This window comes from Ranitomeya imitator, chromosome 1, assembly GCF_032444005.1.
Source record: "Ranitomeya imitator isolate aRanImi1 chromosome 1, aRanImi1.pri, whole genome shotgun sequence".
Lineage (NCBI taxonomy): Eukaryota > Metazoa > Chordata > Amphibia > Anura > Dendrobatidae > Ranitomeya > Ranitomeya imitator.
In genome coordinates this window covers 725,972,305-725,995,228 of record NC_091282.1, presented here as the reverse complement: position 1 = coordinate 725,995,228, position 22,924 = coordinate 725,972,305, and the positions used below count along the sequence as shown (strand labels likewise).

The window sequence follows — 22,924 nt, the reverse complement described above, 5'->3', positions numbered from 1 at the left end:
TACTCCCCTCAAGTCAGTGCACCCTCCCTACTCCCCTCAGTGCCAGTGTGTCGCCCCATCCCGGACCAACTTTTTACTATTAACGCTGCCTATGCAGCTCTATCCTGCGCCGCTCTGCTTCTCCCTTCTCTGGGTCACGACGTTCAGTTCTTCCGCGCATGCGCAGTCGCGTTTCCTGCGCCGCACAGCCTCCTGGGAGGTCGCGACCCAATGGCTCCGCCCCAACATGGCGGCGCCCATCGGGTATTTCTTCCCGGCGTCTTCCCAGGTAAGACGCCTTTGCTTTGTAGGTTTCTCTGTACTTCTCGTCAGCGTACCTATGTCCTAGGCTCCCCGGTCTCAGTACCTTTCTCTCCACCGTGCCTGCCCTGCGTTCTTGCCTTGTCTGCCCTGTGTCTCCGCTGTGCCTGCCCTGCATTCCAGCCTTGTCTGCCCTGTCTCTCCGCCGTGCCTGACCTGCGTACTTGCCTTGTCAGACCTGTGTCTCCGCCGTGCCTGCCCTGCGTTCCTGCTTTGTCTGCCTTGTCTCTCCGCCATGCTTGCCCTGCGTACTTATCTCGTCAGTCCTGTGTCTCCACCGTGCCTGCCCAGAGGGTCCACTCTTGGGTTCTTCTCCGAATTCTTACACTATATATTATGCGGGCTGTGCTATATACTGCCTAGCTGCTATATACTACATGGGCAGTGTTATATACTGCGTGGCCTGTGTTATATACTGCGTGGGCTGTGCTATATATTACGTGGGCTGTGCTATATATTACGTGGGCTGTGCTATATACTATGTGGCTGCTATATATTACATGGCTGCTATATATTACGTGGCTGTGCTATATACTACGTGGCTGTCTGTGTTACGTGGGCTGTGCTATATACTATGTGGCTGCTATACTACGTGACTGTGCTATATACTACATATCTGTCTGTGTTATATACTACGTGGCTGTGCTATATACTACTATACATATTCTAGAATACCTAATGCGTTAGAATCAGGCCACGATCTAGTCTACTATATAATCGTCTAATTCTGTCTGTTTGTCTGTAACGGAAATCCCGCATTGCTGATTGGTCTCACCAGATGCCCGCGACCAATTGGCGACAGGCGCAGTCTGGCCGCGAATTGGCACAGGATTTGAACCATGCTTCACTAATTGGTCACGCTCGTCTGGCCATGACCAATCAGCAATATTGGCTTGGGATTTAACCCCTTAGTGACAGAGCCAATTTGGTACTTAATGACCAAGCCAATTTTTACAATTCTGACCACTGTCACTTTATGAGGTTATAACTCTGGAACGCTTTAACAGATCCAGCTGATTCAGAGATTGTTTTTCGTGACATATTGTACTTCATGTTAGTGGTAACATTTCTTCGATATTACTTGCGATTATTTATGAAAAAAATGGAAATATGGCGAAAATTTTTAAAATTTTTGAATTTTCAAACTTTGTATTTTTATGCCTTTAAATCAGAGAGATATGTCACACAAAATAGTTAATGAATAACATTTCCCACATATCTACTTTACATCAGCACAATTTTGGAAACAATTTTTTTTTTTATTAGGGAGTTATAAGGGTTAAAAGTTGACCAGCAATTTCTCATTTTTACAACACCTTTTTTTTTAGGGACCACATCACATTTGAAGTCATTTTGAGGGGTCTATATGATAGAAAATAACCGAGTGTGACACTATTCTAAAAACTGCACCCCTCAAGGTGCTCAAAACCTCATTCAAGAAGTTTATTAACCCTTTACGTGCTTCACAGGAACTGAAACAATGTGGAAGGAAAAAATGAACATTTAACTTTTTTTTGCAAACATTTTACTTCAGAACCATTTTTTTTATTTTCACAAGTGTAAAAACAGAAATTTAACCATAAATTTTGTTGTTCAATTTCTCCTGAATACGCCGATACCCCATATGTGGGGGTAAACCACTGTTTGGGCGCACCGCAGAACTCGGAAGGGAAGGAGTGCCGTTTGACTTTTTCAATGCAGAATTGGCTGGAATTGAGATCGGATGCCATGTCACGTTTAGAGAGCCCCTGATGTGCCTAAACAGTGGAAACCCCCCACAAGTGACACCATTTTGGAAACTAGACCCCTTAAGGAACTTATCTAGATGTGTGGTGAGCACTTTGAACCCCCAAGTGCTTCACAGAAGTTTATAACGTAGAGCCATGAAAATAAAAAAATCGCATTTTTTCTACAAAAATGATCTTTTTGCCCCCAATTTTTTTTTTCACAAGGGTAACAGGAGAACTTAGACCACAAAAGTTGTTGTGCAATTTCTCCTGAGTACATCAATACCCCATATGTGAGGGTAAACCACTGTTTGGGCGCACCGCAGAGCTTGAAAGAGAATGAGTGCCGTTTTACTTTTTCAATGTAGAATTGGCTGGAATTGAGATCGGACGCCATGTCGCGTTTGGAGAGCCACTGATGTGCCTAAACAGTAGAAACCCCCCACAAGTGACTCCATTTTGGAAACGAGACCCCCCCAAGGAACTTATCTAGATGTGTGGTGAGAACTTTGAATGCCCAAGTGCTTCACAGAAGTTTAGAATGCAGAGTCGTGAAAATAAAAAATATATTTTTTTCCACAAAAAAGATTTTTTAGCCCCCAAGCTTTTATTTTCACAAGCGTAACAAGAGAAATTGGACCCCAAAAGTTGTTGTCCAATTTGTCCTGAGTATGCTGGTACCCCATATGTGGGGGTAAACCACTGTTTGGGCGCACGGCAGAGCTCAGAAGGGAGGGAGCACCATTTGACTTTTTGAGAGCAAAATTGTCTGTCGTGTTTGGAGACCCCCTGATGTACCTAAACAGTGGAAACCCCCCAATTCTAGCTCCAACCCTAACCCCAACACACCCCTAACCCTAATCCCAACCCGATCCATAATCCTAATCACAACCCTAAGAATAATCACAACCCTAACCCCAAAACAACCCTAATCTCAACCCTAACCATAACCCTAATCAAAACCCTAAATCCAACACACCCCTAACCCCAACCCTAACCTTAACTCTAATCCCAAACTTAACCCTAATCCCAAACGTAACCCTAATGCCAACCCTAACCGTAATCCCAACTCTAGCCCTAACGTTAGCTGCAACCCTAGCCCTAAATTTAGCCCCAACCCTAGCCCTAACTTTAGCCTCAACCCTAACCCTAGCCCTAAGGCTACTTTCACACTTGCGCCGTGTGGCATCCGTCGTTTTGGACAAAAAACGGATCCTGCAAATGTGCCCCCAGGATGCCTTTTTTGCCCATAGACTTGTATTGCCGATGGATGGCCACACGTCGCGTCCGTCGTGCACTGGATCCGTTGTGTTTTGGCGGACCGTCATCACAAAAAAAATGTTCAATGTAACCTTTTTTTTGTACGCCGCGTCCGCCATTTCCAACCGCGCATGCGTGGCCGTAACTCTGCCCCCTCCTCCCCAGGACATAGACTGGGCAGTGGATGTGTTGAAAAACTGCATCCGCTGCCCACGTTGTGCACAATTTTCACAACGTGCGTCGGGCCGATGCATTGTGATGGCCCCGTACTGACGCAAGTGTGAAAGAAGCCTAACCCTAGCCCTAACCCTAACCCTAAATTTAGCCCCAACCCTAACCCTAATTTTAGCCCCAACTCCTCTAGCTGCCGGCTGGGAGATAATGGCGGGTGCACTGCGCATGCGCCCGCCATTTTCTTTCCCGATATAGAAGCTGGCGGGCAGGAGGGGACGCAGGAGGATCCAGGGACACCGGTAAGTATAACAGGGTCGCCGAATCTCCCTATTTCTCTGTCCTCTGATGTGCGATCACATCAGAGGACAGAGAATGACAGATTGCCTTTTTTTTTTTTTGCGACCGCTGGTAAACAGTTGCACCCACCAGAACTGTTTTTTTTTGCCGGAAAAAGATGGCGGCGCCCATCGGGAGCCACGAGGAGCACCAGGGGAGACAGGTGAGTATCGGGGGGCAATCGGGGACCCCATTTCTCTGTCATTTCTCTGTCTTCTGATGTGCGATCACATCGGAGGACAGAGAAATGAAATGGGAAATCGCGTTTTTGTTTTTTTTTGCGACCGCCGGTAAAGCGATCGCAACCCGGGGGTCGGTAAAAAAAACCCAAATCATATTCTCTGGGGTCTCGGCTACCCCCAGCAACCGAGACCCCAGAGAAAATCCAACTCTGGGGGGCGCTATTCACTTTTTCCACAGCGCCGTTAATTAACGGCGCTGTGGTTTAAGTACCCTTAACTGCCGCCGTTAAAAGGCATATCAGCAGTGGTTAAGGGGTTAAACCCCGCTGCGTTCATTGGTCGCGTCCAGCCGGAAAACCGCTGCGAAGACGCATACACAATAGGTGCACATAGCCTCGACGGGTCCAGTGCACCCGTTTTCCACAATCTGCACAGGATCCGTCATTTCAACGTCTTGACGGATCCTGTGCAGATTTGGAAGACGGAAGTGTGAAAGAAGCCTAAGTGTGTCAGTGAGCTCTGTCAATAGGACTGTTGTAGCAAGCTGAGTGCATCGCTCAGCTTTCTCCGGAAGCCCCATCGAAAATTTAATGGAGAGGAGGTCGAGCAGGCACACGTACCGCTCTGTTAAATAAGGAGCTGCAAATCCTAGTTCTCCCATTCTTGGGATCATAGAGAGTGGTTGATCCCAAGTGATTACTAATGTATCCCCTATTTTCTGAATAACCCTTTAAGCAGTCAATACCATGCTATAGTGTCATTCCTGATTTTTCGGTAGATTAAACAAAAGTCGGTGTTAGTGTGCACTCACCTCCAGGGGCCGGTTTTGCCTGAGGAAGGTCTTCATATCTCCGCCAGACATTAGCTCCAGTAGAATGAAGCGCGGCAGAGTCTGCAGGCTCACTCCAATACAGCGCACAATATTCTGGTGACTGAATTTACTGTGTGCAGACAACAGGAGAAAGCCAGGAGTGTTAGGTCTGCTTCACAGACACGATGAGACTAAACATTAGGTATATGGTCAGTATTTTACCTCAGTATTTGTAAGACAAGACCAGGAGCGGAACAATCTGATGTAAAGTATAATAGAAACACGTCACCAATTCTGTATTTATCATCCACTCCTGGTTTTGGCTTACAAATACTGAGGTAAAATACTGACCAAATACTGAACGTGTGAACATGGCCTAATACAAATTTCAGGACCACTCACTGTTAAAAAGCAGTTAAAGGGAACCTGTCATCGTACTCATGCTCCCAACCCATGGGCAGCATGAATCAGAGCCTGGCGGCACAATTAGAGCCAGGTAAATTTTTCTCTGAAATACTCCAGCGTATCAGAGATTATTTGTTTTAAAGAAGGACCACAGAAGGAGACTAGACAAGATTTTTCCCGGCGCCGCTTCAGATGATTGATAGGTCTCTTCCATAGCTAGACAACTGTCAATCACCCAGAGTGGCGCTGGGAAGAGCCGTTCAGAGTTGGTGGGGGACTTGTCTAGTCTCCTGCTGTGGTCGCTAGCCGGATTGTCAAAATATATTCTCTCTAAAAAGCTGGAGAGTTTCAAAGAAAACACATCTTGCCTCAATTGTGCCACATTAACCATCTGAAAGCCTCAATTTATTCTGCAAAATATGTACATTGTGGAATTTCAATTATCAGAGTAGTTATGCGGTTATTTAGCCACTAGGTGGCGCTCAGTATCCAGTATGAAGCAATGATATCAGGTTCTGTAGAAAGAAGAGAGCGGGAAAGTCACAGATTCAGTGCACATGAGTTAGATCAGTGGTCCCCAACTCCAGGCCTCGAGGGCCGCCAACAGTGCAGGTTTTCAGGATTTCCTTAGTATTGCACAGGGGTTGGAATCATCACCTGTGCAGATGATCACATTACCACCGATGCAATACTAAAGAAATCCTGAAAACCTGCACTGTTGGCGGCCCTCGAGGCCTGGAGTTGGGGACCCCTGAGTTAGATCCTTAGGTAACACATTGCCTAAGATATGTCTCCTCTCAGGCCCACTGCATTTGCCTGCCCAGTCTATAGAAGGACATGTAAACTGGTTCTTCTGTAAGGCTCTGTTCACATGTCCAGTGGTCATTTCAATTTTTGCATCCATTTTAGGATGACAAAAAAGCGGAAATCAAATCATCCATTCATTTCATTGGAGGCAGAAATGTCCTGTATGTTTGACTGCAATCCGATTTTTAGCCCAGATCAAAAAATGGTCTGCACAACTTTTCTTTCCGGCTCAGAAAATTGACACCAACTGGATCAGTTTTTTCTTTTTTTAACATGGAAGTCTATAAAAAAAAAAAGGCTTATAACGAATGGCCATCAGTTCTGTCATCCGGTAATAGATCTGTTTTTCTAAAGCCCAAGACACGAAGACATCTGTAATAAAAATGGATCCACTACGAACAAAACAGAAGCGGATGAAAAATGGAAGCCAAAGTGTGTATAAATAAATATGCTCTGTTTGTAATGGATATTTATATATATTTTTTTAAATAATGGACCAATTACAAACAGATGAAAACTGGACACGTGAACAGAGCCCAAGAGAACCGGCACATCCAAATATAGGCAGTCACACGTCCTGTCCACTAGGAGGGCTGCTGTGTGATACCTTATTATCAGTGCCTCCATGAGGAAGTCCATTTCATCCTGCTCGGAGCAGATTTCTGGCAGAGTCTAGAAAAAGAAGAAAATATTCTGTGTATACCATATCTTACTAGATTGAGAGGCTAAAAGGGTGCAGCAAAAAAAAACCTTCTATTATCTTTTGTATTGATCTTGTAGATACTTATCCTTTTAATTCAGCTGTAATGGGGTCAGGTCTGGGATCTTTTATTAATATAGGAGGTCTGCAATTAATTTAGGGGCTTTGATCTAGATTTTATATTAATGGGAATCTGTTACCAGGTTTATGCTTCCCTATCTGAGAGCAGCATCATGTAGAGACAGAGACATTGATTCCAGCAATGTATCACTTACTGTTCTCCTTGCTGTTGTTTTGATAAAATTGCTGTTTTATCTGCTGCTGCTCTGCTGCTCCTCTCACTGATGAGTTCTGTATAACCCCACGCACACCTCTGGCTGGCAGCCAATCAGTGGTGTGAGTGGGGCTATACAGAGCTCATCAGTGAGAAGACTAGCAGAGCAGCAGCAGATAAAACAGGTATTTTATCAAAACTACAGCAAGGAGAACATTAAGTGATACATCGGTGGAATCAGGGTCTCTGTCCTTACATCGAGCTGCTCTCAAGCATAAACCTTGTGACCAGTTCCCTTATAGGCATCTGAGATCATCCCTTTAATATAGGCATCTGAGATCTGAAATGATTGTAGGGATATGGGATCTAATTCTGCAATGGGGTATGTAGGACTCTAGGTTTTCTCCTTAGTGTTCCTGGAATTCCTGTGTCATGTTCAGACTTAACACAATATATCAGTTTTGACCATAGGATTCCTTCATTAAAGGTTCACACAGACATTGGAGGTCCTGTTTGCTCACTGTGTCACAGATTGCTTATCATTCAAAGTGCTGATCGGGCATGGTGGATTTTCTCGGCTTACGATGAGTGATGGTTGCATTATCGGGTGAAAAAATCTAACATGGCCAATGCGATATGAGGTGCCCTTTTTACCTCTGATGATTGACCGTTCAATGGACTGACAATTGATCGTTTGTTGGCCCATTTTTTTGTTATGTCTACGCTACTCATGCCTTGGTAGCCAACAGTGGCACAACTAGAAAATGCTGCTAGATTTAAAAAGATAAATGACAGATAGACCTGAGGAGAGAATTCGTGGGCCCAAATATAAAGAAGGCCCCAAGATAAGAAGGCCCCGGCATCCAAAGATAAGGAGGCCCCCAAGAAGCAAAGATAAGGAGGCCCCCAAGACCCAGATAATGAGGCACCAAAGACAAAAAGATAAGCAGGGCCCAAAGATAAGGAGGCATCCAAGACCCAGATAAGGAGGCACCCAAGACAAAAAGATAAGGAGGCCCCCAGGGCCCAAAGATAAGGAGGCCTGGAATATGAACCTTCCTTCTCTAGAGTCATTTTCACCTCTCACATCCTGACCGGCAGAGCAGCTCTTTATTATCAGTGACTGGCACAACCATTAGCTTTATACATTTTACTGAACACATCCTAACCCAATTTGCTTTTCAGTAAATCCACACCCTCATTCTGCCAGTAGGAAACAAGCTTTGATAGCCATTACTGGAAGGCAGATGTTTATCTGGACAAACGCTGAAGTCACTTGTGCAGTTCATTGACCTTCTCAATATTATTATTATTATTATTTATTGTTATAGCGCCATTTATTCCATGGCGCTTTACATGTGAGGAGGGGTATACATAATGAAAACAAGTACAATAATCTTAAACAATACAAGTCATAACTGGTACAGGAGGAATGAGGACCCTGCCCGCGAGGGCTCACAATCTACAAAATAAAGGTTATTTGTTCTACACAGGCCAATTAAGTGTGACATGGAGAGGGTCTGACTGGAGGGGGGTCTGGGCATGTGACATGATAAGATCCCTGAAATTCATGATTTAGTGATTCTACCAATTATCTACTAAACTCCAAAGCCGGATGTAAAAGAAAAATACTGCAAACAAATTCATGGAGTCAGTCACTCCCCAAAATGCGTATTACACTAGCTGTACAGTTATATAGGCGACCTAGTCTCTATGGAAATCATGCCAGTGCTGAAAATTTTAATAGTACATGGACTGAAAATATTACTTTGAAGTAAAATGCAAATGAGGAGACTTCGGTACATGGTTGGTGTTATAGCAGGATCCATTTTATCTTGCTTGCCTCCATTTTGTGTGTTACAAAAGGTCAGAAAAACAAGTTGTTATTCACTATTCACCCGAACAGGTACCTGAGTGCTTCATCTGAGACCCGGCCGACTCCAGTAATGGACCAGGGGACTTCCCAGGACTAGTGGCATCACACAGCGCTGGGGTGAGACTACTGATTATATTCTGCCTACGTCATTCCACTTGTGGACGGGTTTTCCCCTTCTTCTAGTCGACCAGGATCAGGTAAAATCACGGGCTTGCCCGGCTCAGGTACCCTTGAACCCAGATATTGATCCTCATTGTGTGGTTAGTGATGACTCCACTGTTATGATTGACCCCATGATCTTTGTGTGGTGTGCTTGTGGAGTGTTTGCGGTTTGTTTTTTCATATACCTGTGTTATCAATCTTGGAAGCAAGCTAATACAGTAACCTGTGAGCACAGTAAACCTGTAGTTTAGGACTAACGCAGGAGGACATAGCCTACTCTAGGTGAGAAGTAAAGGTCCGTCTGATAAGTTTTCAGCCTGCATGGATAGGACTAACGCAGGAGGACATAGCCTACTCTAGGTGAGGAGGACAGGTCCGTCTGATAAGTTTTCAGCCTGCACGTATACTAGCAATAGAATGGGGAACCAAGAGAGTACAGGGTTCCATAGTGCTAGAGAATTAGTCCAGAGAAAAGAAGGAAAAGAATCCCAGAAGCAGGTTAGTGTGCTCTTGAAGGCAGGAGGCTTCCACCCCTCAGGGGAATTAGATTCAGGTAAATGGTATGACTTCATGAAAACCCACACAGGGTGGCTTAAAGACAAGAAACTCTTGAGGCAAGCTAGAATGTGGGCAGACGCTTCCCGACACTATGAAGAGCAGAGAGTGCAAAAATTCACCTGAGGTAATAATCTTGTATACCGATGTCTAGATGGGAACTGTAAAGCTGCTATCGTTCCCAGCTTACCTCCATGTGCTCCACCCCCACCAGTGCCCCCAGTTATGTCCCCACAGAAAATCAGGCAGGACCAGAACAATGGATTTGCCCACATTGTGGTCAACAGAACCCACCAACCGCTGATTATTGTGTAAGTTGCGGCAGTCACCGGCCAAGCAGTTCCCACACGTTGTGTCCAAGTATTCCCAAACTGTTTCCCATGAAACAGACAGTAGTCTCAAGTGGTACATGATCCAAAGTAGAGGACGGCGCAGCTGATAGTGGACCTCCGACTTACCATGTTGCTAGTAGGTATCAGCCATGGTCTCCCACAGAACAGATGTCTTTGACTGCACAGCTGCCAGACATTAACCAACGACTTATGACTTTTGCCAGACAGTGTGGGGTGATACAGCACACTTACCAGGCAACCAGACAGGACATGCAACAGTTAGTGCATTCAGCCCTGGGGGAAGCACCTTCTACCCGACTGACAGCTGAAACATTTAAAATGTACCCAGGGGGAAATGGTCCCCAAGGCGGAGAACCTAACAATGGCAGGTCAGGGTCTGACTTTGTTGAGGCACTAAAAAAAGCCTGTAAGATTAGACAGGAGGAAGTATCGGTACATTTAGAAGACTGTGTACAGGACCCGAAGGAGCTCCCCATTGATTATTTCTACAGGTTGCAACAACGATGGTCTGATATGGGTTATGGTGAAGATGATAGAACTGCGACACATTTGTTAAGTCATGCATACAGTGGGGCAAAAAAGTATTTATTTAGTCAGTCAGCAATAGTGCAAGTTCCACCACTTAAAAAGATGAGAGGCGTCTGTAATTTACATCATAGATAGACCTCAACTATGGGAGACAAACTGAGAAAAAAAAATCCAGAAAATCACATTGTCTGTTTTTTTATCATTTTTTTTTTGCATATTATGGTGGAAAATAAGTATTTGGTCAGAAACAAACAATCAAGATTTCTGGCTCTCACAGACCTGTAACTTCTTCTTTAAGAGTCTCCTCTTTCCTCCACTCATTACCTGTAGTAATGGCACCTGTTTAAACTTGTTATCAGTATAAAAAGACACCTGTGCACACCCTCAAACAGTCTGACTCCAAACTCCACTATGGTGAAGACCAAAGAGCTGTCAAAGGACACCAGAAACAAAATTGTAGCCCTGCACCAGGCTGGGAAGACTGAATCTGCAATAGCCAACCAGCTTGGAGTGAAAAAATCAACAGTGGGAGCAATAATTAGAAAATGGAAGACATACAAGACCACTGATAATCTCCCTTGATCTGGGGCTCCACGCAAAATCCCACCCTGTGGGGTCAGAATGATCACAAGAACGGTGAGCAAAAATCCCAGAACCACGCGGGGGGACCTAGTGAATGAACTGCAGAGAGCTAGGACCAATGTAACAAGGCCTACCATAAGTAACACACTACGCCACCATGGACTCAGATCCTGCAGTGCCAGACGTGTCCCACTGCTTAAGCCAGTACATGTCCGGGCCCGTCTGAAGTTTGCTAGAGAGCATTTGGATGATCCAGAGGAGTTTTGGGAGAATGTCCTATGGTCTGATGAAACCAAACTGGAACTGTTTGGTAGAAACACAACTTGTCGTGTTTGGAGGAAAAAGAATACTGAGTTGCATCCATCAAACACCATACCTACTGTAAAGCATGGTGGTGGAAACATCATGCTTTGGGGCTGTTTCTCTGCAAAGGGGCCAGGATGACTGATCCGGGTACATGAAAGAATGAATGGGGCCATGTATCGTGAGATTTTGAGTGCAAACCTCCTTCCATCAGCAAGGGCATTGAAGATGAAACGTGGCTGGGTCTTTCAACATGACAATGATCCAAAACACACCGCCAGGGCAACGAAGGAGTGGCTTCGTAAGAAGCATTTCAAGGTCCTGGAGTGGCCTAGCCAGTCTCCAGATCTCAACCCTATAGAAAACCTTTGGAGGGAGTTGAAAGTCCGTGTTGCCAAGCGAAAAGCCAAAAACATCACTGCTCTAGAGGAGATCTGCATGGAGGAATGGGCCAACATACCAACAACAGTGTGTGGCAACCTTGTGAAGACTTACAGAAAACGTTTGACCTCTGTCATTGCCAACAAAGGATATATTACAAAGTATTGAGATGAAATTTTGTTTCTGACCAAATACTTATTTTCCACCATAATATGCAAATAAAATGTTAAAAAAAAACAGACAATGTGATTTTCTGGATTTTTTTTCTCAGTTTGTCTCCCATAGTTGAGGTCTACCTATTATGTAAATTACAGACGCCTCTCATCTTTTTAAGTGGTGGAACTTGCACTATTGCTGACTGACTAAATACTTTTTTGCCCCACTGTATATGCAAGGGATTGACAAGTATGTGAGAGAGAAGGTGATGGCAAGTAGACCAGATTGGAGATCTTGCCCCCCAGACGATCTTGCTAAGATTGCACATGGAGTCAGTTTGGACTCGCAGACTAAGGTTCACTTTCCAGAGGAGTGGACCCTCACAGAGAAGTGGAGGACCCACTATGGGTCCTAGATTGTGTTACGGATGTAAGAAACCAGGACATTTTAGGAAAGATTGTCGCACAAATCCATACCCAGATAAGGTTCCCACCCCTGCTACCCCCCAGACCGACGAATAGGTAATTGGCAGCCTGCAACTGTGTCCTCTAGTCACTCTACTTCCCACCCCCAACTGTACAGTACAGGTGAGCCTGCCAGGAGGAACTACAGCAGACTTTCAGGTTGACACGGGAGCTGACAACTCAGTTATCACGCTTTCAGACTGTCCATTACCCTTCCGTGACACCACCGACTTTGTCATGGCCACACCTTTCAATGCACCGACCGAGACCTTGGGACTGACAGAACCCATTCCCCTCTCCATTTGTAGGAAGACCATTCTGACTCAGTTAATGGTAGCCCCCAGGGGACAATGTAATTTGCTAGGTGCTGTTGTTTTCCGGAAACTACAGGCGGTTATTACTTACCATGATGATGGAACAGTGACAATGACCCCTCAACTTAAACCCAGTACCCTCTGCAAGATCATGGCCCTGGATGCAGCTGCAAGTACTGCAGAAAGTGATCCGCCCACTGCATCTGCCCTGGATCAACTCCCCACTGATCTGTGGGCAAAAGGCAAAACTGATGTGGGAAAACTCAAAGTTCCTCCCATAATAGTCAAATTGAAACCAGGGGCAGCACCGCCCCTATTGCGTCAGTACCCTTTGAGTGCTGCTCAGGAGGCTGCAATAGACGCACAGTTACAAAAATTGCTGGAATCAGGGGTTGTTGTGCCTACACAGTCCATTTGCAACACTCCCCTGTATCCTGTAAAGAAGGTTAGGCCTGGGGAGCCGGTGAATTATAGAATGGTCCATGACCTCAGAGCAGTCAATGCCGCAACAGAACTGCTTGCTCCCTTGGTTCCTAACCCACACACCTTGTTGGCACACATACCTGTTAATAGGATTTGTTTTTCAGTGATTGACTTAGCAAATGCCTTTTACAGTGTTCCATTGCACCCAGATTGCCAGTATCTTTTTGCTTTTACCTTCCACAATAAGCAGTATACTTGGACTGTCCTACCACAAGGAGCCCAGAATTCTCCTACTATCTTCTCACAGTGCATGGCACAAGTCCTACAAGGCTGGCATGTTAAAGGAGTAGTTCTCATTCAGTATGTTGATGACCTTTTGCTGTGTGCTCCTTCTCGTTCTCTTTGCAAAATGGCCACGATCTCTTTACTCTTTTTTTCTTTATGAACAGGGGTGCAAGGTATACAAACAAAAATTACAGTTTTGCTTAAGTACTGTTGTGTTTTTAGGACATTGTCTCTCTCCAGGGAAAAAGCACCTCGCCCCTGAGCGAAAACAGGCTATCATGGACATGCAGCCCCCACGGAATGTGCAGGGCCTCCGTGTGTTTCTAGGACTAACTTCCTACTGTCGTCCATGGATTCGTTCTGCCTCCATCTTAATGCAACCTCTATACAACTGTATGCAACCTGTCCCCTTCTGCCTTACACCAGAGGCACTTGACTGTTTTTACTCTCTGAAAGTATGCATTGTTTCCTCTCCAGCTTTGGGCATCCCCAATTATGCCCATCCCTTTAACCTCTTTCTTCATGAAAATGCAGGACATGCTACGGGTGTGCCGACTCAGCTTCATGGAGACAAACAGAGACCTGTTGCTTATTACAGCGGCCGCCTGGATACAGTGGCAAGAGGAAGTCCCTCCTGTGTTCGGGCTGTGTTGTCTGTCCAGCTGTTGCTACACAAGTCTTCAGAGATTGTTTTGGATCACCCACTGACGGTCCATAACCCACATGATGTACATAGTATCGTTAACCAAGTACAACCTAGCCACCTGTCCATGGCTAGACAGCTGCGACTTCAGTGTGCTATTCTCATGCCTACTAATGTGACTTTGAAAAGGTGCACTCAGGGCCGGCTCCAGGTTTTCGAGGGCCCCGGGCGAAAGAGTCTCAGTGGGCCCCCCCCCTTTAACACATACCCCGATTTATGATGCACAGATACAGCAGAGAAATGTATAGTACAATGCCAGATTTCACTTCTTACATGAGTGACAGCTATTGTAAATTCTGCAGTGTATATATACAGGAGGAAAGGCTCTGTGCAGTGTATATATACAGGAGAGGTGCTGTGCAGTGTATATATACAGGAGGAAAGGTGCTGTGCAGTGTATATATACAGGAGAGGTGCTTTTCTGTTTTGAGTTTTTCTATGAAACAAAGACTTTTCTACATAAACAACGTTGTTTGGTTTTGCGGCCCTAACAGATCTGTGCTACAAAGTAACAGGCTGCTCGGGCATTAATGAGGGACCTGATGCTGAATCCTTTCCACAAACCCTAATGACCCAATTAGTGCCCCGTCATTAGAAGCTCATTAAACGCCTCCCTGTCCCGAGCAGTCATGTACAGTATGGGGGGATCCTGCAGCCCACCCCCTGACTGCTCCATACCATACACTGCCCTCTGTCGCGCTCACTATTATCCTGTGCATTTCTCGGTCATCGTTACCCCATGTTACACTTGTCACCCCCCACTACAGAGTAGCAGGGCAGCCAACGTCACCCCCTCCCGGACCCTAATGGCAGCAGGAAATGTCTGCTCATCTATTGGGTTGGAACCTGATTTAATCAAGGAATAATGTGGATTTGTTGCCGGTTGCTGCAGGGGAAGGGTTAAGTGATGCCATGTCCGTGGTGGGAGCAGTGGCAGCTGCTGGGACCTGGACAGACACAACCAATGTTGCTGTGACTGCACAGTGTGATGTGGAGGAGAGAAGCTGAGACTCCGAAGCAGAAATCACCCACATGCCAGCACTGGGCAGAGTCCCTCCAGTCACCAGCCAGGGGCCACAGGGCCCCAACCTACAGCCCACAGCTCAGATTTATCCATGGCAGCAACTCCCCTTCCTCCTGGCATCTGGTTAACCCCATTTATGCGGGTCGGATTGTTATCTTTAAGGTTTAGCAATAACCTTCATACAGATGGGAAGGGGTTAAGCTTCTTCCTACCCCACTGGTGCAGGTTTGGTGCAGCATGCATGTATTCTGGGTGAGCTGGGCGGCTACAGGCTGCACCCCACCAGCTGCTCCTCCAGACATCACCCACATTTTTAGGCAGCGGAGACAGACAGCAGCAGACTGAGCCACAACTTCAACCACTGCTGGATACCATAACACTCACTGGGGCATGGGTAGGATGGAGCTCCTTGGAATCTGCCTGATAAACTTCAGCACTGTCTGCAGCCACCCAGGGGGGAGAGCAGAGAACGTGCTCTCTCCGCCCACAAACAGTCACACTGGCTGCCTTCTGTTAACCCCTATGTGTGCCTGCCTGGCTGCACTGACTGAGTGAGAAGATGCTTGTGTTAGAGCTGGCACATAGGGGTTAAGAGAACGCAGCCAGCAGTGACTTTGTGGGGGGAGAGAGCATGTTATCTCCTGCTCTGCTCTCCCAGCTGTATCTATGACAGCATGAGTGGGCCCCCCCCTCTCCCCAGGGCCCCGGCATTTGCCCGCTGTGCCGGGTGCTGACGCCGGCCCTGGGTGCACTGTCCTAAACCCTGCTACTCTTCTCCCAGTTCCTATGGATCCAAATGGGGGAGGAGTAGGTGACATGGAAAAGGACACTATTTTTCTTTCTAGAATGGATCGAGAGGAACCAGATCAGGTTTCCAAACCACATGATTGTCTAGAATTGATGTCTCAGGAAACGGCTGGTCTCCCTACTGTCTCTAGTGTGCCCATACCTAATGTTGATGTTGAGCTTTTTGTAGATGGATCCCGTCACCAAGATGACCCAAGGACGCTTCTGTACTGGATATGCTGTGGTCTCAGAACATGAGGTAATCAAGGCAGAGTCAATGCCAGCTCATATGTCTGCACAAGAAGCAGAGCTCAAGGCGCTCACAGAAGCGTGCAAACTAGCAGAAGGTAAGACTGTAAATATCTACACTGATTCCAGGTATTCCTTTGGCATTGCACACGATTATGGGCCTATCTGGAGAGCCAGAGCTTTCCTGACAGCAGATGGCCATCCCATTAAACATGCTGAGGCAGTCCAGCAACTTATGAATGCTCTACAGCTTCCCACCCAAGCAGGCATCATAAAGGTAAAGGCACATACCAAAGGCACTGATGGAAAGAGAAAGGGTAACTGTTATGACCTGGTGGTGAGGACAATAATGGACCTGGTGGTTAAGAGCACACGGAATGACCTGATAGTTACTAATAATACAGGACAAGCTCTGAGACATGGGAACTCTGCTGACCGCAATCCCTAATCCTATCACACACACTAGAAATAGCCGTGGATTGCTCCTAACGCTCCCTATGCAACTCGACACAGCCTAAGGAACTAGCTAGCCCTAAAGATAGAAAAATAAAGCCTACCTTGCCTCAGAGAAATTCCCCAAAGGAACAGGCAGCCCCCCACAAATAATGACTGTGAGTTAAGATGAAAATTACAAACACAGAGATGAAATAGATTTAGCAAAGTGAGGCCCGACTTACTGAACAGACAGAGGATAGGAAAGGTAACTTTGCGGTCAGCACAAAAAACTACAAAAAGACCATGCAGAGGGCGCAAAAAGACCCTCCGCACCGACTCACGGTGCGGAGGCGCTCCCTCTGCGTCCCAGAGCTTCCAGCAAGCAAGACAAAAATCAAAATAGCAAGCTGGACAGAAAAAATAGCAAACAGAGAAAAACAAGCAGGAACTTAGCTTCTGCTGGGAAGACAGGTCACAAGAACGATCCAGGAGCGAACTAGACCAATACTGGAACATTGACAGGTGGCATGGAGCAATGATCTAGGTGGAGTTAAATAGAGCAGCCTGCTAACGAATTAACCTCGTCACCTGTGGAAGGAACCTCAGAAGCCGCAGCCCCACTCACAAGCACCAGAGGAAGCCCATGGACAGAACCAGCCGAAGTACCATTCACGACCACAGGAGGGAGCTCAACAACAGAATTCACAACAGGTAACGCACTGGCAGACCAGTCTGCCAAGAAAGCAGCAAGCACTCCTGTAGCCTCTACAGTAAATCGCCTGGACACCCCACCATCTCCACTTGTGTCAAAAGACATCTTAGCCCGGTTACAAGAACAGGCAAGTAAGGAGGAGAAAGATAGGTGGCAAAAGATAGGAGCTTGCTCTGATACCGACACTGGACTATGGGGGAGGGGTGAAAAGGTCTGCCTACCACAGGCACTGTACCCAATGATGGCACAGGTTCTGCACGGGAATGTGCACCACTCGAAGACGGCCATGTGTGACACCCTACAGAAACAATGGATTGCCCCCGGGTTTTCCACCTGCGCAGAAAGGCAGGTACAGAGCTGCATGATATGTGCCACACAATCAGGGAAGGACAGCGAAAGCTCCATCCAAACACACTCCCCGGCCCCTTTACCCATTCCAGAGACTGCAGATTGATTATATTCAGTTGCCTAGTGTAGGGACGTATGAGTATGTGTTGGTCTGCATTGATTTATTCTCAGGTTGGCCAGAAGCCTACCCAGTTGCCAAAGCTACGGCTAAGACAACAGCAAAGAAACTGAGGGCTGAGATCATATGCAGGTATGGAGTTCCTGAAGTCATTGAAAGCGATCGGGGTTCCCATTTTACTGGAGAGATCATGTCAGAGGTAATGGCAGCACTGGGGGTAAGTCAAGCATTGCATACTCCATACCATCCACAGAGCAGTGGAAAAGTGGAGAGACTAAATGGAACTCTTAATCTTCAAATCCAGAAGACAATGGCAGAGACTGGTAAACCATGGACAGAATGCCTTCCTCTGGCTTTGTTTTCAGTAAGATATACCCCAAACAGGAAGACAGGACTGTCACCGTATTAGATTCTGTTTGGCAGGGGCCCCAATCTTGGATGTTTCTTTCCACAACAGTTGCAGCTCAAGTACCAGGACTTGACTAGCTATGTGCAGGCCTTACATGGACACCTTGCTAAAGTGCATTTAACTGTCTTTAGTTCTCTTCCAGACCCAGACAAGATTCCTGGACACCATTCCTTGGAGCCAGGAAACTGGGTAGTGATAAAGCGGCACGTCCAGAAGAGCCTGGAACCAAGATTTGACGGACCATACCAAGTGCTCCTGACCACAGCCACAGCTGTCAAGCTCGAAGGAAAACCTAGTTGGATCCACGCATCACACAACAAATCCTACGGCCAGTACAGTTTATTAAGAATAGTGAATAAAATGGGGGAATTTGTTATAGCAGGATCCATTTTATCTTGCTTGCCTCCATTTTGTGTGTTACAAAAGGTCAGAAAAAAAAGTTGTTATTCACTATTCTTAATTGTGCTGTTATTTGCTGATTGCTAAGAACTAATTGTAGCAGGGAATGTCCTTGGTAAAATAACGAATAATGTACTGTGTAAAAATATGTTTGCGAAACCATAGGGAGGCAAGGGAGTAATACACTCCGACGCTTAGCCCATATATGGAGAATCCGCCTCCGACACAAGAATGCATAAAAAGTGTGTGTAAGCTTATTAAAACTAGAGATATTTCAGATACAGCCCTGGTGTATTGTGTCTTATCTCTCCGGTGCCGTGACATCATCTCTACGGTGGACTCATCAGAGAGTAGGTCGAGACCTGCGACAACATTGCCACAGCCAAGAGCTTGGCACACTGTTATACTTCTTCAATTTACATTTTGGTGATTTCCCTTACTTCTGATTGACAGCAAGCGCTTGCCTAGATCAAGCACTGCCTGAGGTCAGCCCACGTGTCTGCATGAGCACACCAACACTGCCTCAGCCTGGCCCTGCAACACACAGTGTCAGTGCCATACACAGCGTGGGCCAACACTTTCTCCTCTCTGCGGCTGCCGTTTGCTACAGTAATATACCTAAAAGTGTAGCAAGCAGAAAAAAAGCCAGGGAAGAGGATGTATGTATGCACAGGCGCTGACGCCATGTGCATGCGCCCAGGTTGAGGCAGAGTCCGTGCACACAGGCAGACACGAGAGCTGAGTTGAGGCTGCACTCACTACGGACAAGTGAGCACTGTCAACCAGAAATAGAGGAAGTGCCCAAAATTCTGACCGAGGGGTGTAAATTAAGGGAAGCACCTCCTTTGTATTTGAATTAAAAGTAAATTTTCACAGGCACTGATCCAGTAAAATATAGTTCTTTTATGATTGTTATGGGGGCTAAGTCTCTGCTATCACTGTACAACTGAGGCATTTTGCGGGTGATAGACTCCCTTTAAATATTTTGTGCTATATATAGTAATATACATCATGGGATATAACTAATCACTTACAAGACGTCTGCTGTGCCTGGGACCGTGTCACATTCACCATATGTTATAATGTACAGCGTGTCAATAGCCTTGTGATGTCTGAATTGAATTTTTACTGCAGATCATTTACCAGAACGACTACTGTAAGGTAGTAGTGACGTCTATAGAGAACAGGGGGCTACATAGAAAAGATCAATAATAGGCCCCATTGACGTTTTAATTGATATCAGCACACTGACCATCCATGACGGTAGGTCATGCAGGAAAAATATAGTAGAACATGGTGGCCCATTAAAAGGATTGTCTGGTGAAAGAAGTTATCACCTACCCACTCTATAGATGATAACTTAATGATCGTGGGGGTCCGATCACAGGGATTTGCACTGATCAGCAGAGTATGTTTGAGGTTTAATAAAAAGTACAACAATTTATACTTACCTTGATAGCTACTTGCAGAGGATTGGGATCTCCCGAAATGCCAACCACAAGCCCTTCATAAACTTCACCAAAGGCACCATGACCAAGGGCCCTATTGAGAAGAAATAAAAACAAGGCAGACATAAAATATGTAAAATGGGTATTCTGAAATAGGGATTTTTGTGTACTCACTGTAAAATCCTTTTCTCCGAGCCAATCATTGGGGGACACAGGACCATGGGTGTTATGCTGCTGCCACTAGGAGGACACTAAGTGAATATAGAAAGATTAACTCCTCCTCTGCAGTATACACCCCTTCACTGGCCAGTATTCATCCAGTTCGGTAATAAAGCAGTAGGAGTATTAAACGAAAGACAATAAAACTACCGTATGTCAAAACCAAAGAAGTAACAACAAGTCAAAGGGCTAACAGGGTGGGTGCTGTGTCCCCCAATGATTGGCTCAGAGAAAAGGATTTTACGGTGAGTAGACAAAAATCCCTATTTCTCCTACGTCTCATTGGGGGACACAGGACCATGGGGCATCCTAAAGCAGTCCCTGGGTGGGGATCAACATAGCTGCTATACCCCATGTACCACTGGCTTACAGCTAAGGTACTGCCAACTGCAGATGCTGCCCTTGGCAGGCACATTCTGCAGAGGATAGAGAATGAATGTGGTAGTGTTTTGTAAAAGTATGCAAGTTGGACCAGGTCGCAGCTTTGCAGACCTGTTGTGCTGACGCCTAGTGCCGAATGGCCCAAGAGGCGCCCACCGACTGATTAGAACTGGCCTAATCCCTGCTGGGATAGGTACGCCCCAGACACGATCGAATCTATTTGGCTAGAGTAGCCTTGGAAGCGGGAGAGCCCTTCCTTTGTCCCTCTGGAAGTACGAATAGGACATCCGACTTGCGGAAGGGAGCCGTCCGTGTGATGTACTGTCGAAGGGCCCTAACCACATCGAGAGTCTGCAGAGTTTTCTCAATGTGATGGACTGGTGCCGGACAGAATGAAGGCAGAATAATCTCCTTATTGAGGTGGAAGGAGGAAACAACTTTAGGTAGAAAAGGAGAAGTCCTCAAGACTGCCTTATCTGGGTGAAAGATCAGAAACAGGGGTCGGCAGGAAAGAACCGCCGACTCCGAGACACGCCTGATTAACGTAATAGCCACTAGAAAAGCTACCTTCCAGGAAAGGAAGGTCAGAGAGACGTACTGCAGTGGTTCGAAGGGGGCCTCCTGAAGAGCTCCAAGAGCCAAATTAAGATCCCATGGATCCAAAGGCATTTTGTAGGGAGGCACCACACGGGAAACTCCCTGAACGAACGTCTTAACCGGTAATCTGGTGGCAATTTTTCAATGGAACAGGACTGACAATGCTGACACCTGTCCTTTGAGAGAGCTAAGTGCGAGACCCGACTCTAGGCCTGATTGGAGATATTCCAATATGGAAGAAATGGAGAATACCAGAGGAGATCGTTCATGGGCGTTGCACCATGCGAAAAAGATTTGCCAGGTACGGTGGACACGGGTTTCCTAGCCTTGATCATGGTGGAGGACACCTTGGGGGAGAATCCAGCTTGGCCTAGAATCCAGGATTCAACGGCCACGCCGTCAAAGACAGGGCCCCGGAATTCTCGTGGTAAATCGGGCCCTGTGAGAGAAGATCCATGCGATCTGGAAACCATCAGGGGACGTAGGTGACCAGCTGAACCAGTTCCACGTACCATGCCTGGCGCGGCCAGTCCGGCGCCACTAGGATCACTGGTAACCCCCTCCCCCCGATCTTCTTGATGACCCTCGGTAACAGGAAGAGGATGAAAAATGCACGGGAGGTGGAATTGATGCCACGGCAGGACCAGGGCATGTGCCCCGACGGCACGTGGGTTGTTATGAATTCTGTTGTCGGGCTCCCTCCTGTGGTCATGAATGGTACTTCGGCTGGATCTGTCCATGGACTTCCTCTGGTGGGTGTTTCTGAGTTTCCTTCCACAGGTGACGAGGTTAATTCGTTAGCTGGCTGCTCTATTTAACTCCACTTAGATCTTTGCTCCATGCCACCTGTCAATGTTCCAGTATTGGTCTAGTTCTCTCCTGGATCGTTCTTGTGACCTGTCTTCCCAGCAGAAGCTAAGTTCCTGCCTGTATTTCTTTGGTTTGCTATTTTTCTGTCCAGCTTGCTATTTTTATTGTTGTCTTGCTTGCTGGAAGCTCTGGGACGCAGAGGGAGCGCCTCCGCACCGTGAGTCGGTGCGGAGGGTCTTTTTGCGCCCTCTGCGTGGTTTTTTTGTAGGTTTTTGTGCTGACCGCAAAGCAACCTTTCCTATCCTCGGTCTGTTCAGTTAGTCGGGCCTCACTTTGCTAAATCTATTTCATCTCTGTGTTTGTATTTTCATCTTTACTCACAGTCATTATATGTGGGGGGCTGCCTTTTCCTTTGGGGAATTTCTCTGAGGCAAGGTAGGCTTTATTTTTCTATCTTCAGGGCTAGCTAGTTCCTTATGTAAAATACAAGTGACTAGCACACTCCAAAAGTGTTGTGATGCAAAGTGGGGGTTTTATTTACATACAGTATTCACAAACGTTTCGGTCGTTACTGGACCTTCATCAGTTTGCTAATATACTAGTATGCTTAGAGAAGCCCCGAGTAGCAAAGTTAGATTGCATCAATAAGAAGCCTGAAGACATATAGGTCACGGGGGTAGGCACAAGCCGCAGAGATACAATGGTGTGTCACAAGTGACACTAACTGCTGGATGGAGCAGGAGCCACGCGGAATGTACTGCCAGTATGGGCTGCAAAATAGTGCGCATGAGGTAGAAACAAGCTACTGAGATAGTGTCAGTCCGTGACACACTACCCTATCTGCGGAATGAAGCAGGAGGCACGTGGTATGTACCGCCAGTATGGGCTGCAAAATAGTGCTCAAGGGGTAGGCACAAACTGCTGAATG

General features: G+C 46.4%; 1 protein-coding gene across 1 annotated transcript in view; it reads right to left on the bottom strand.

Moving 5' to 3' along the window:
• LTK (leukocyte receptor tyrosine kinase) overlaps window positions 1-22,924 on the bottom strand; it is a 347,686-nt gene that overhangs the window by 16,521 nt on the left and 308,241 nt on the right. Inside the window, exons 21-23 of the mRNA XM_069732538.1 lie at window positions 19,993-20,083; window positions 6,610-6,674; window positions 4,791-4,920 (exon numbers count right to left, since the gene is read on the bottom strand). Coding sequence (XP_069588639.1) covers window positions 4,791-4,920; window positions 6,610-6,674; window positions 19,993-20,083 — 286 coding nt within the window. The remainder of the gene's footprint in view (window positions 1-4,790; window positions 4,921-6,609; window positions 6,675-19,992; window positions 20,084-22,924) is intronic.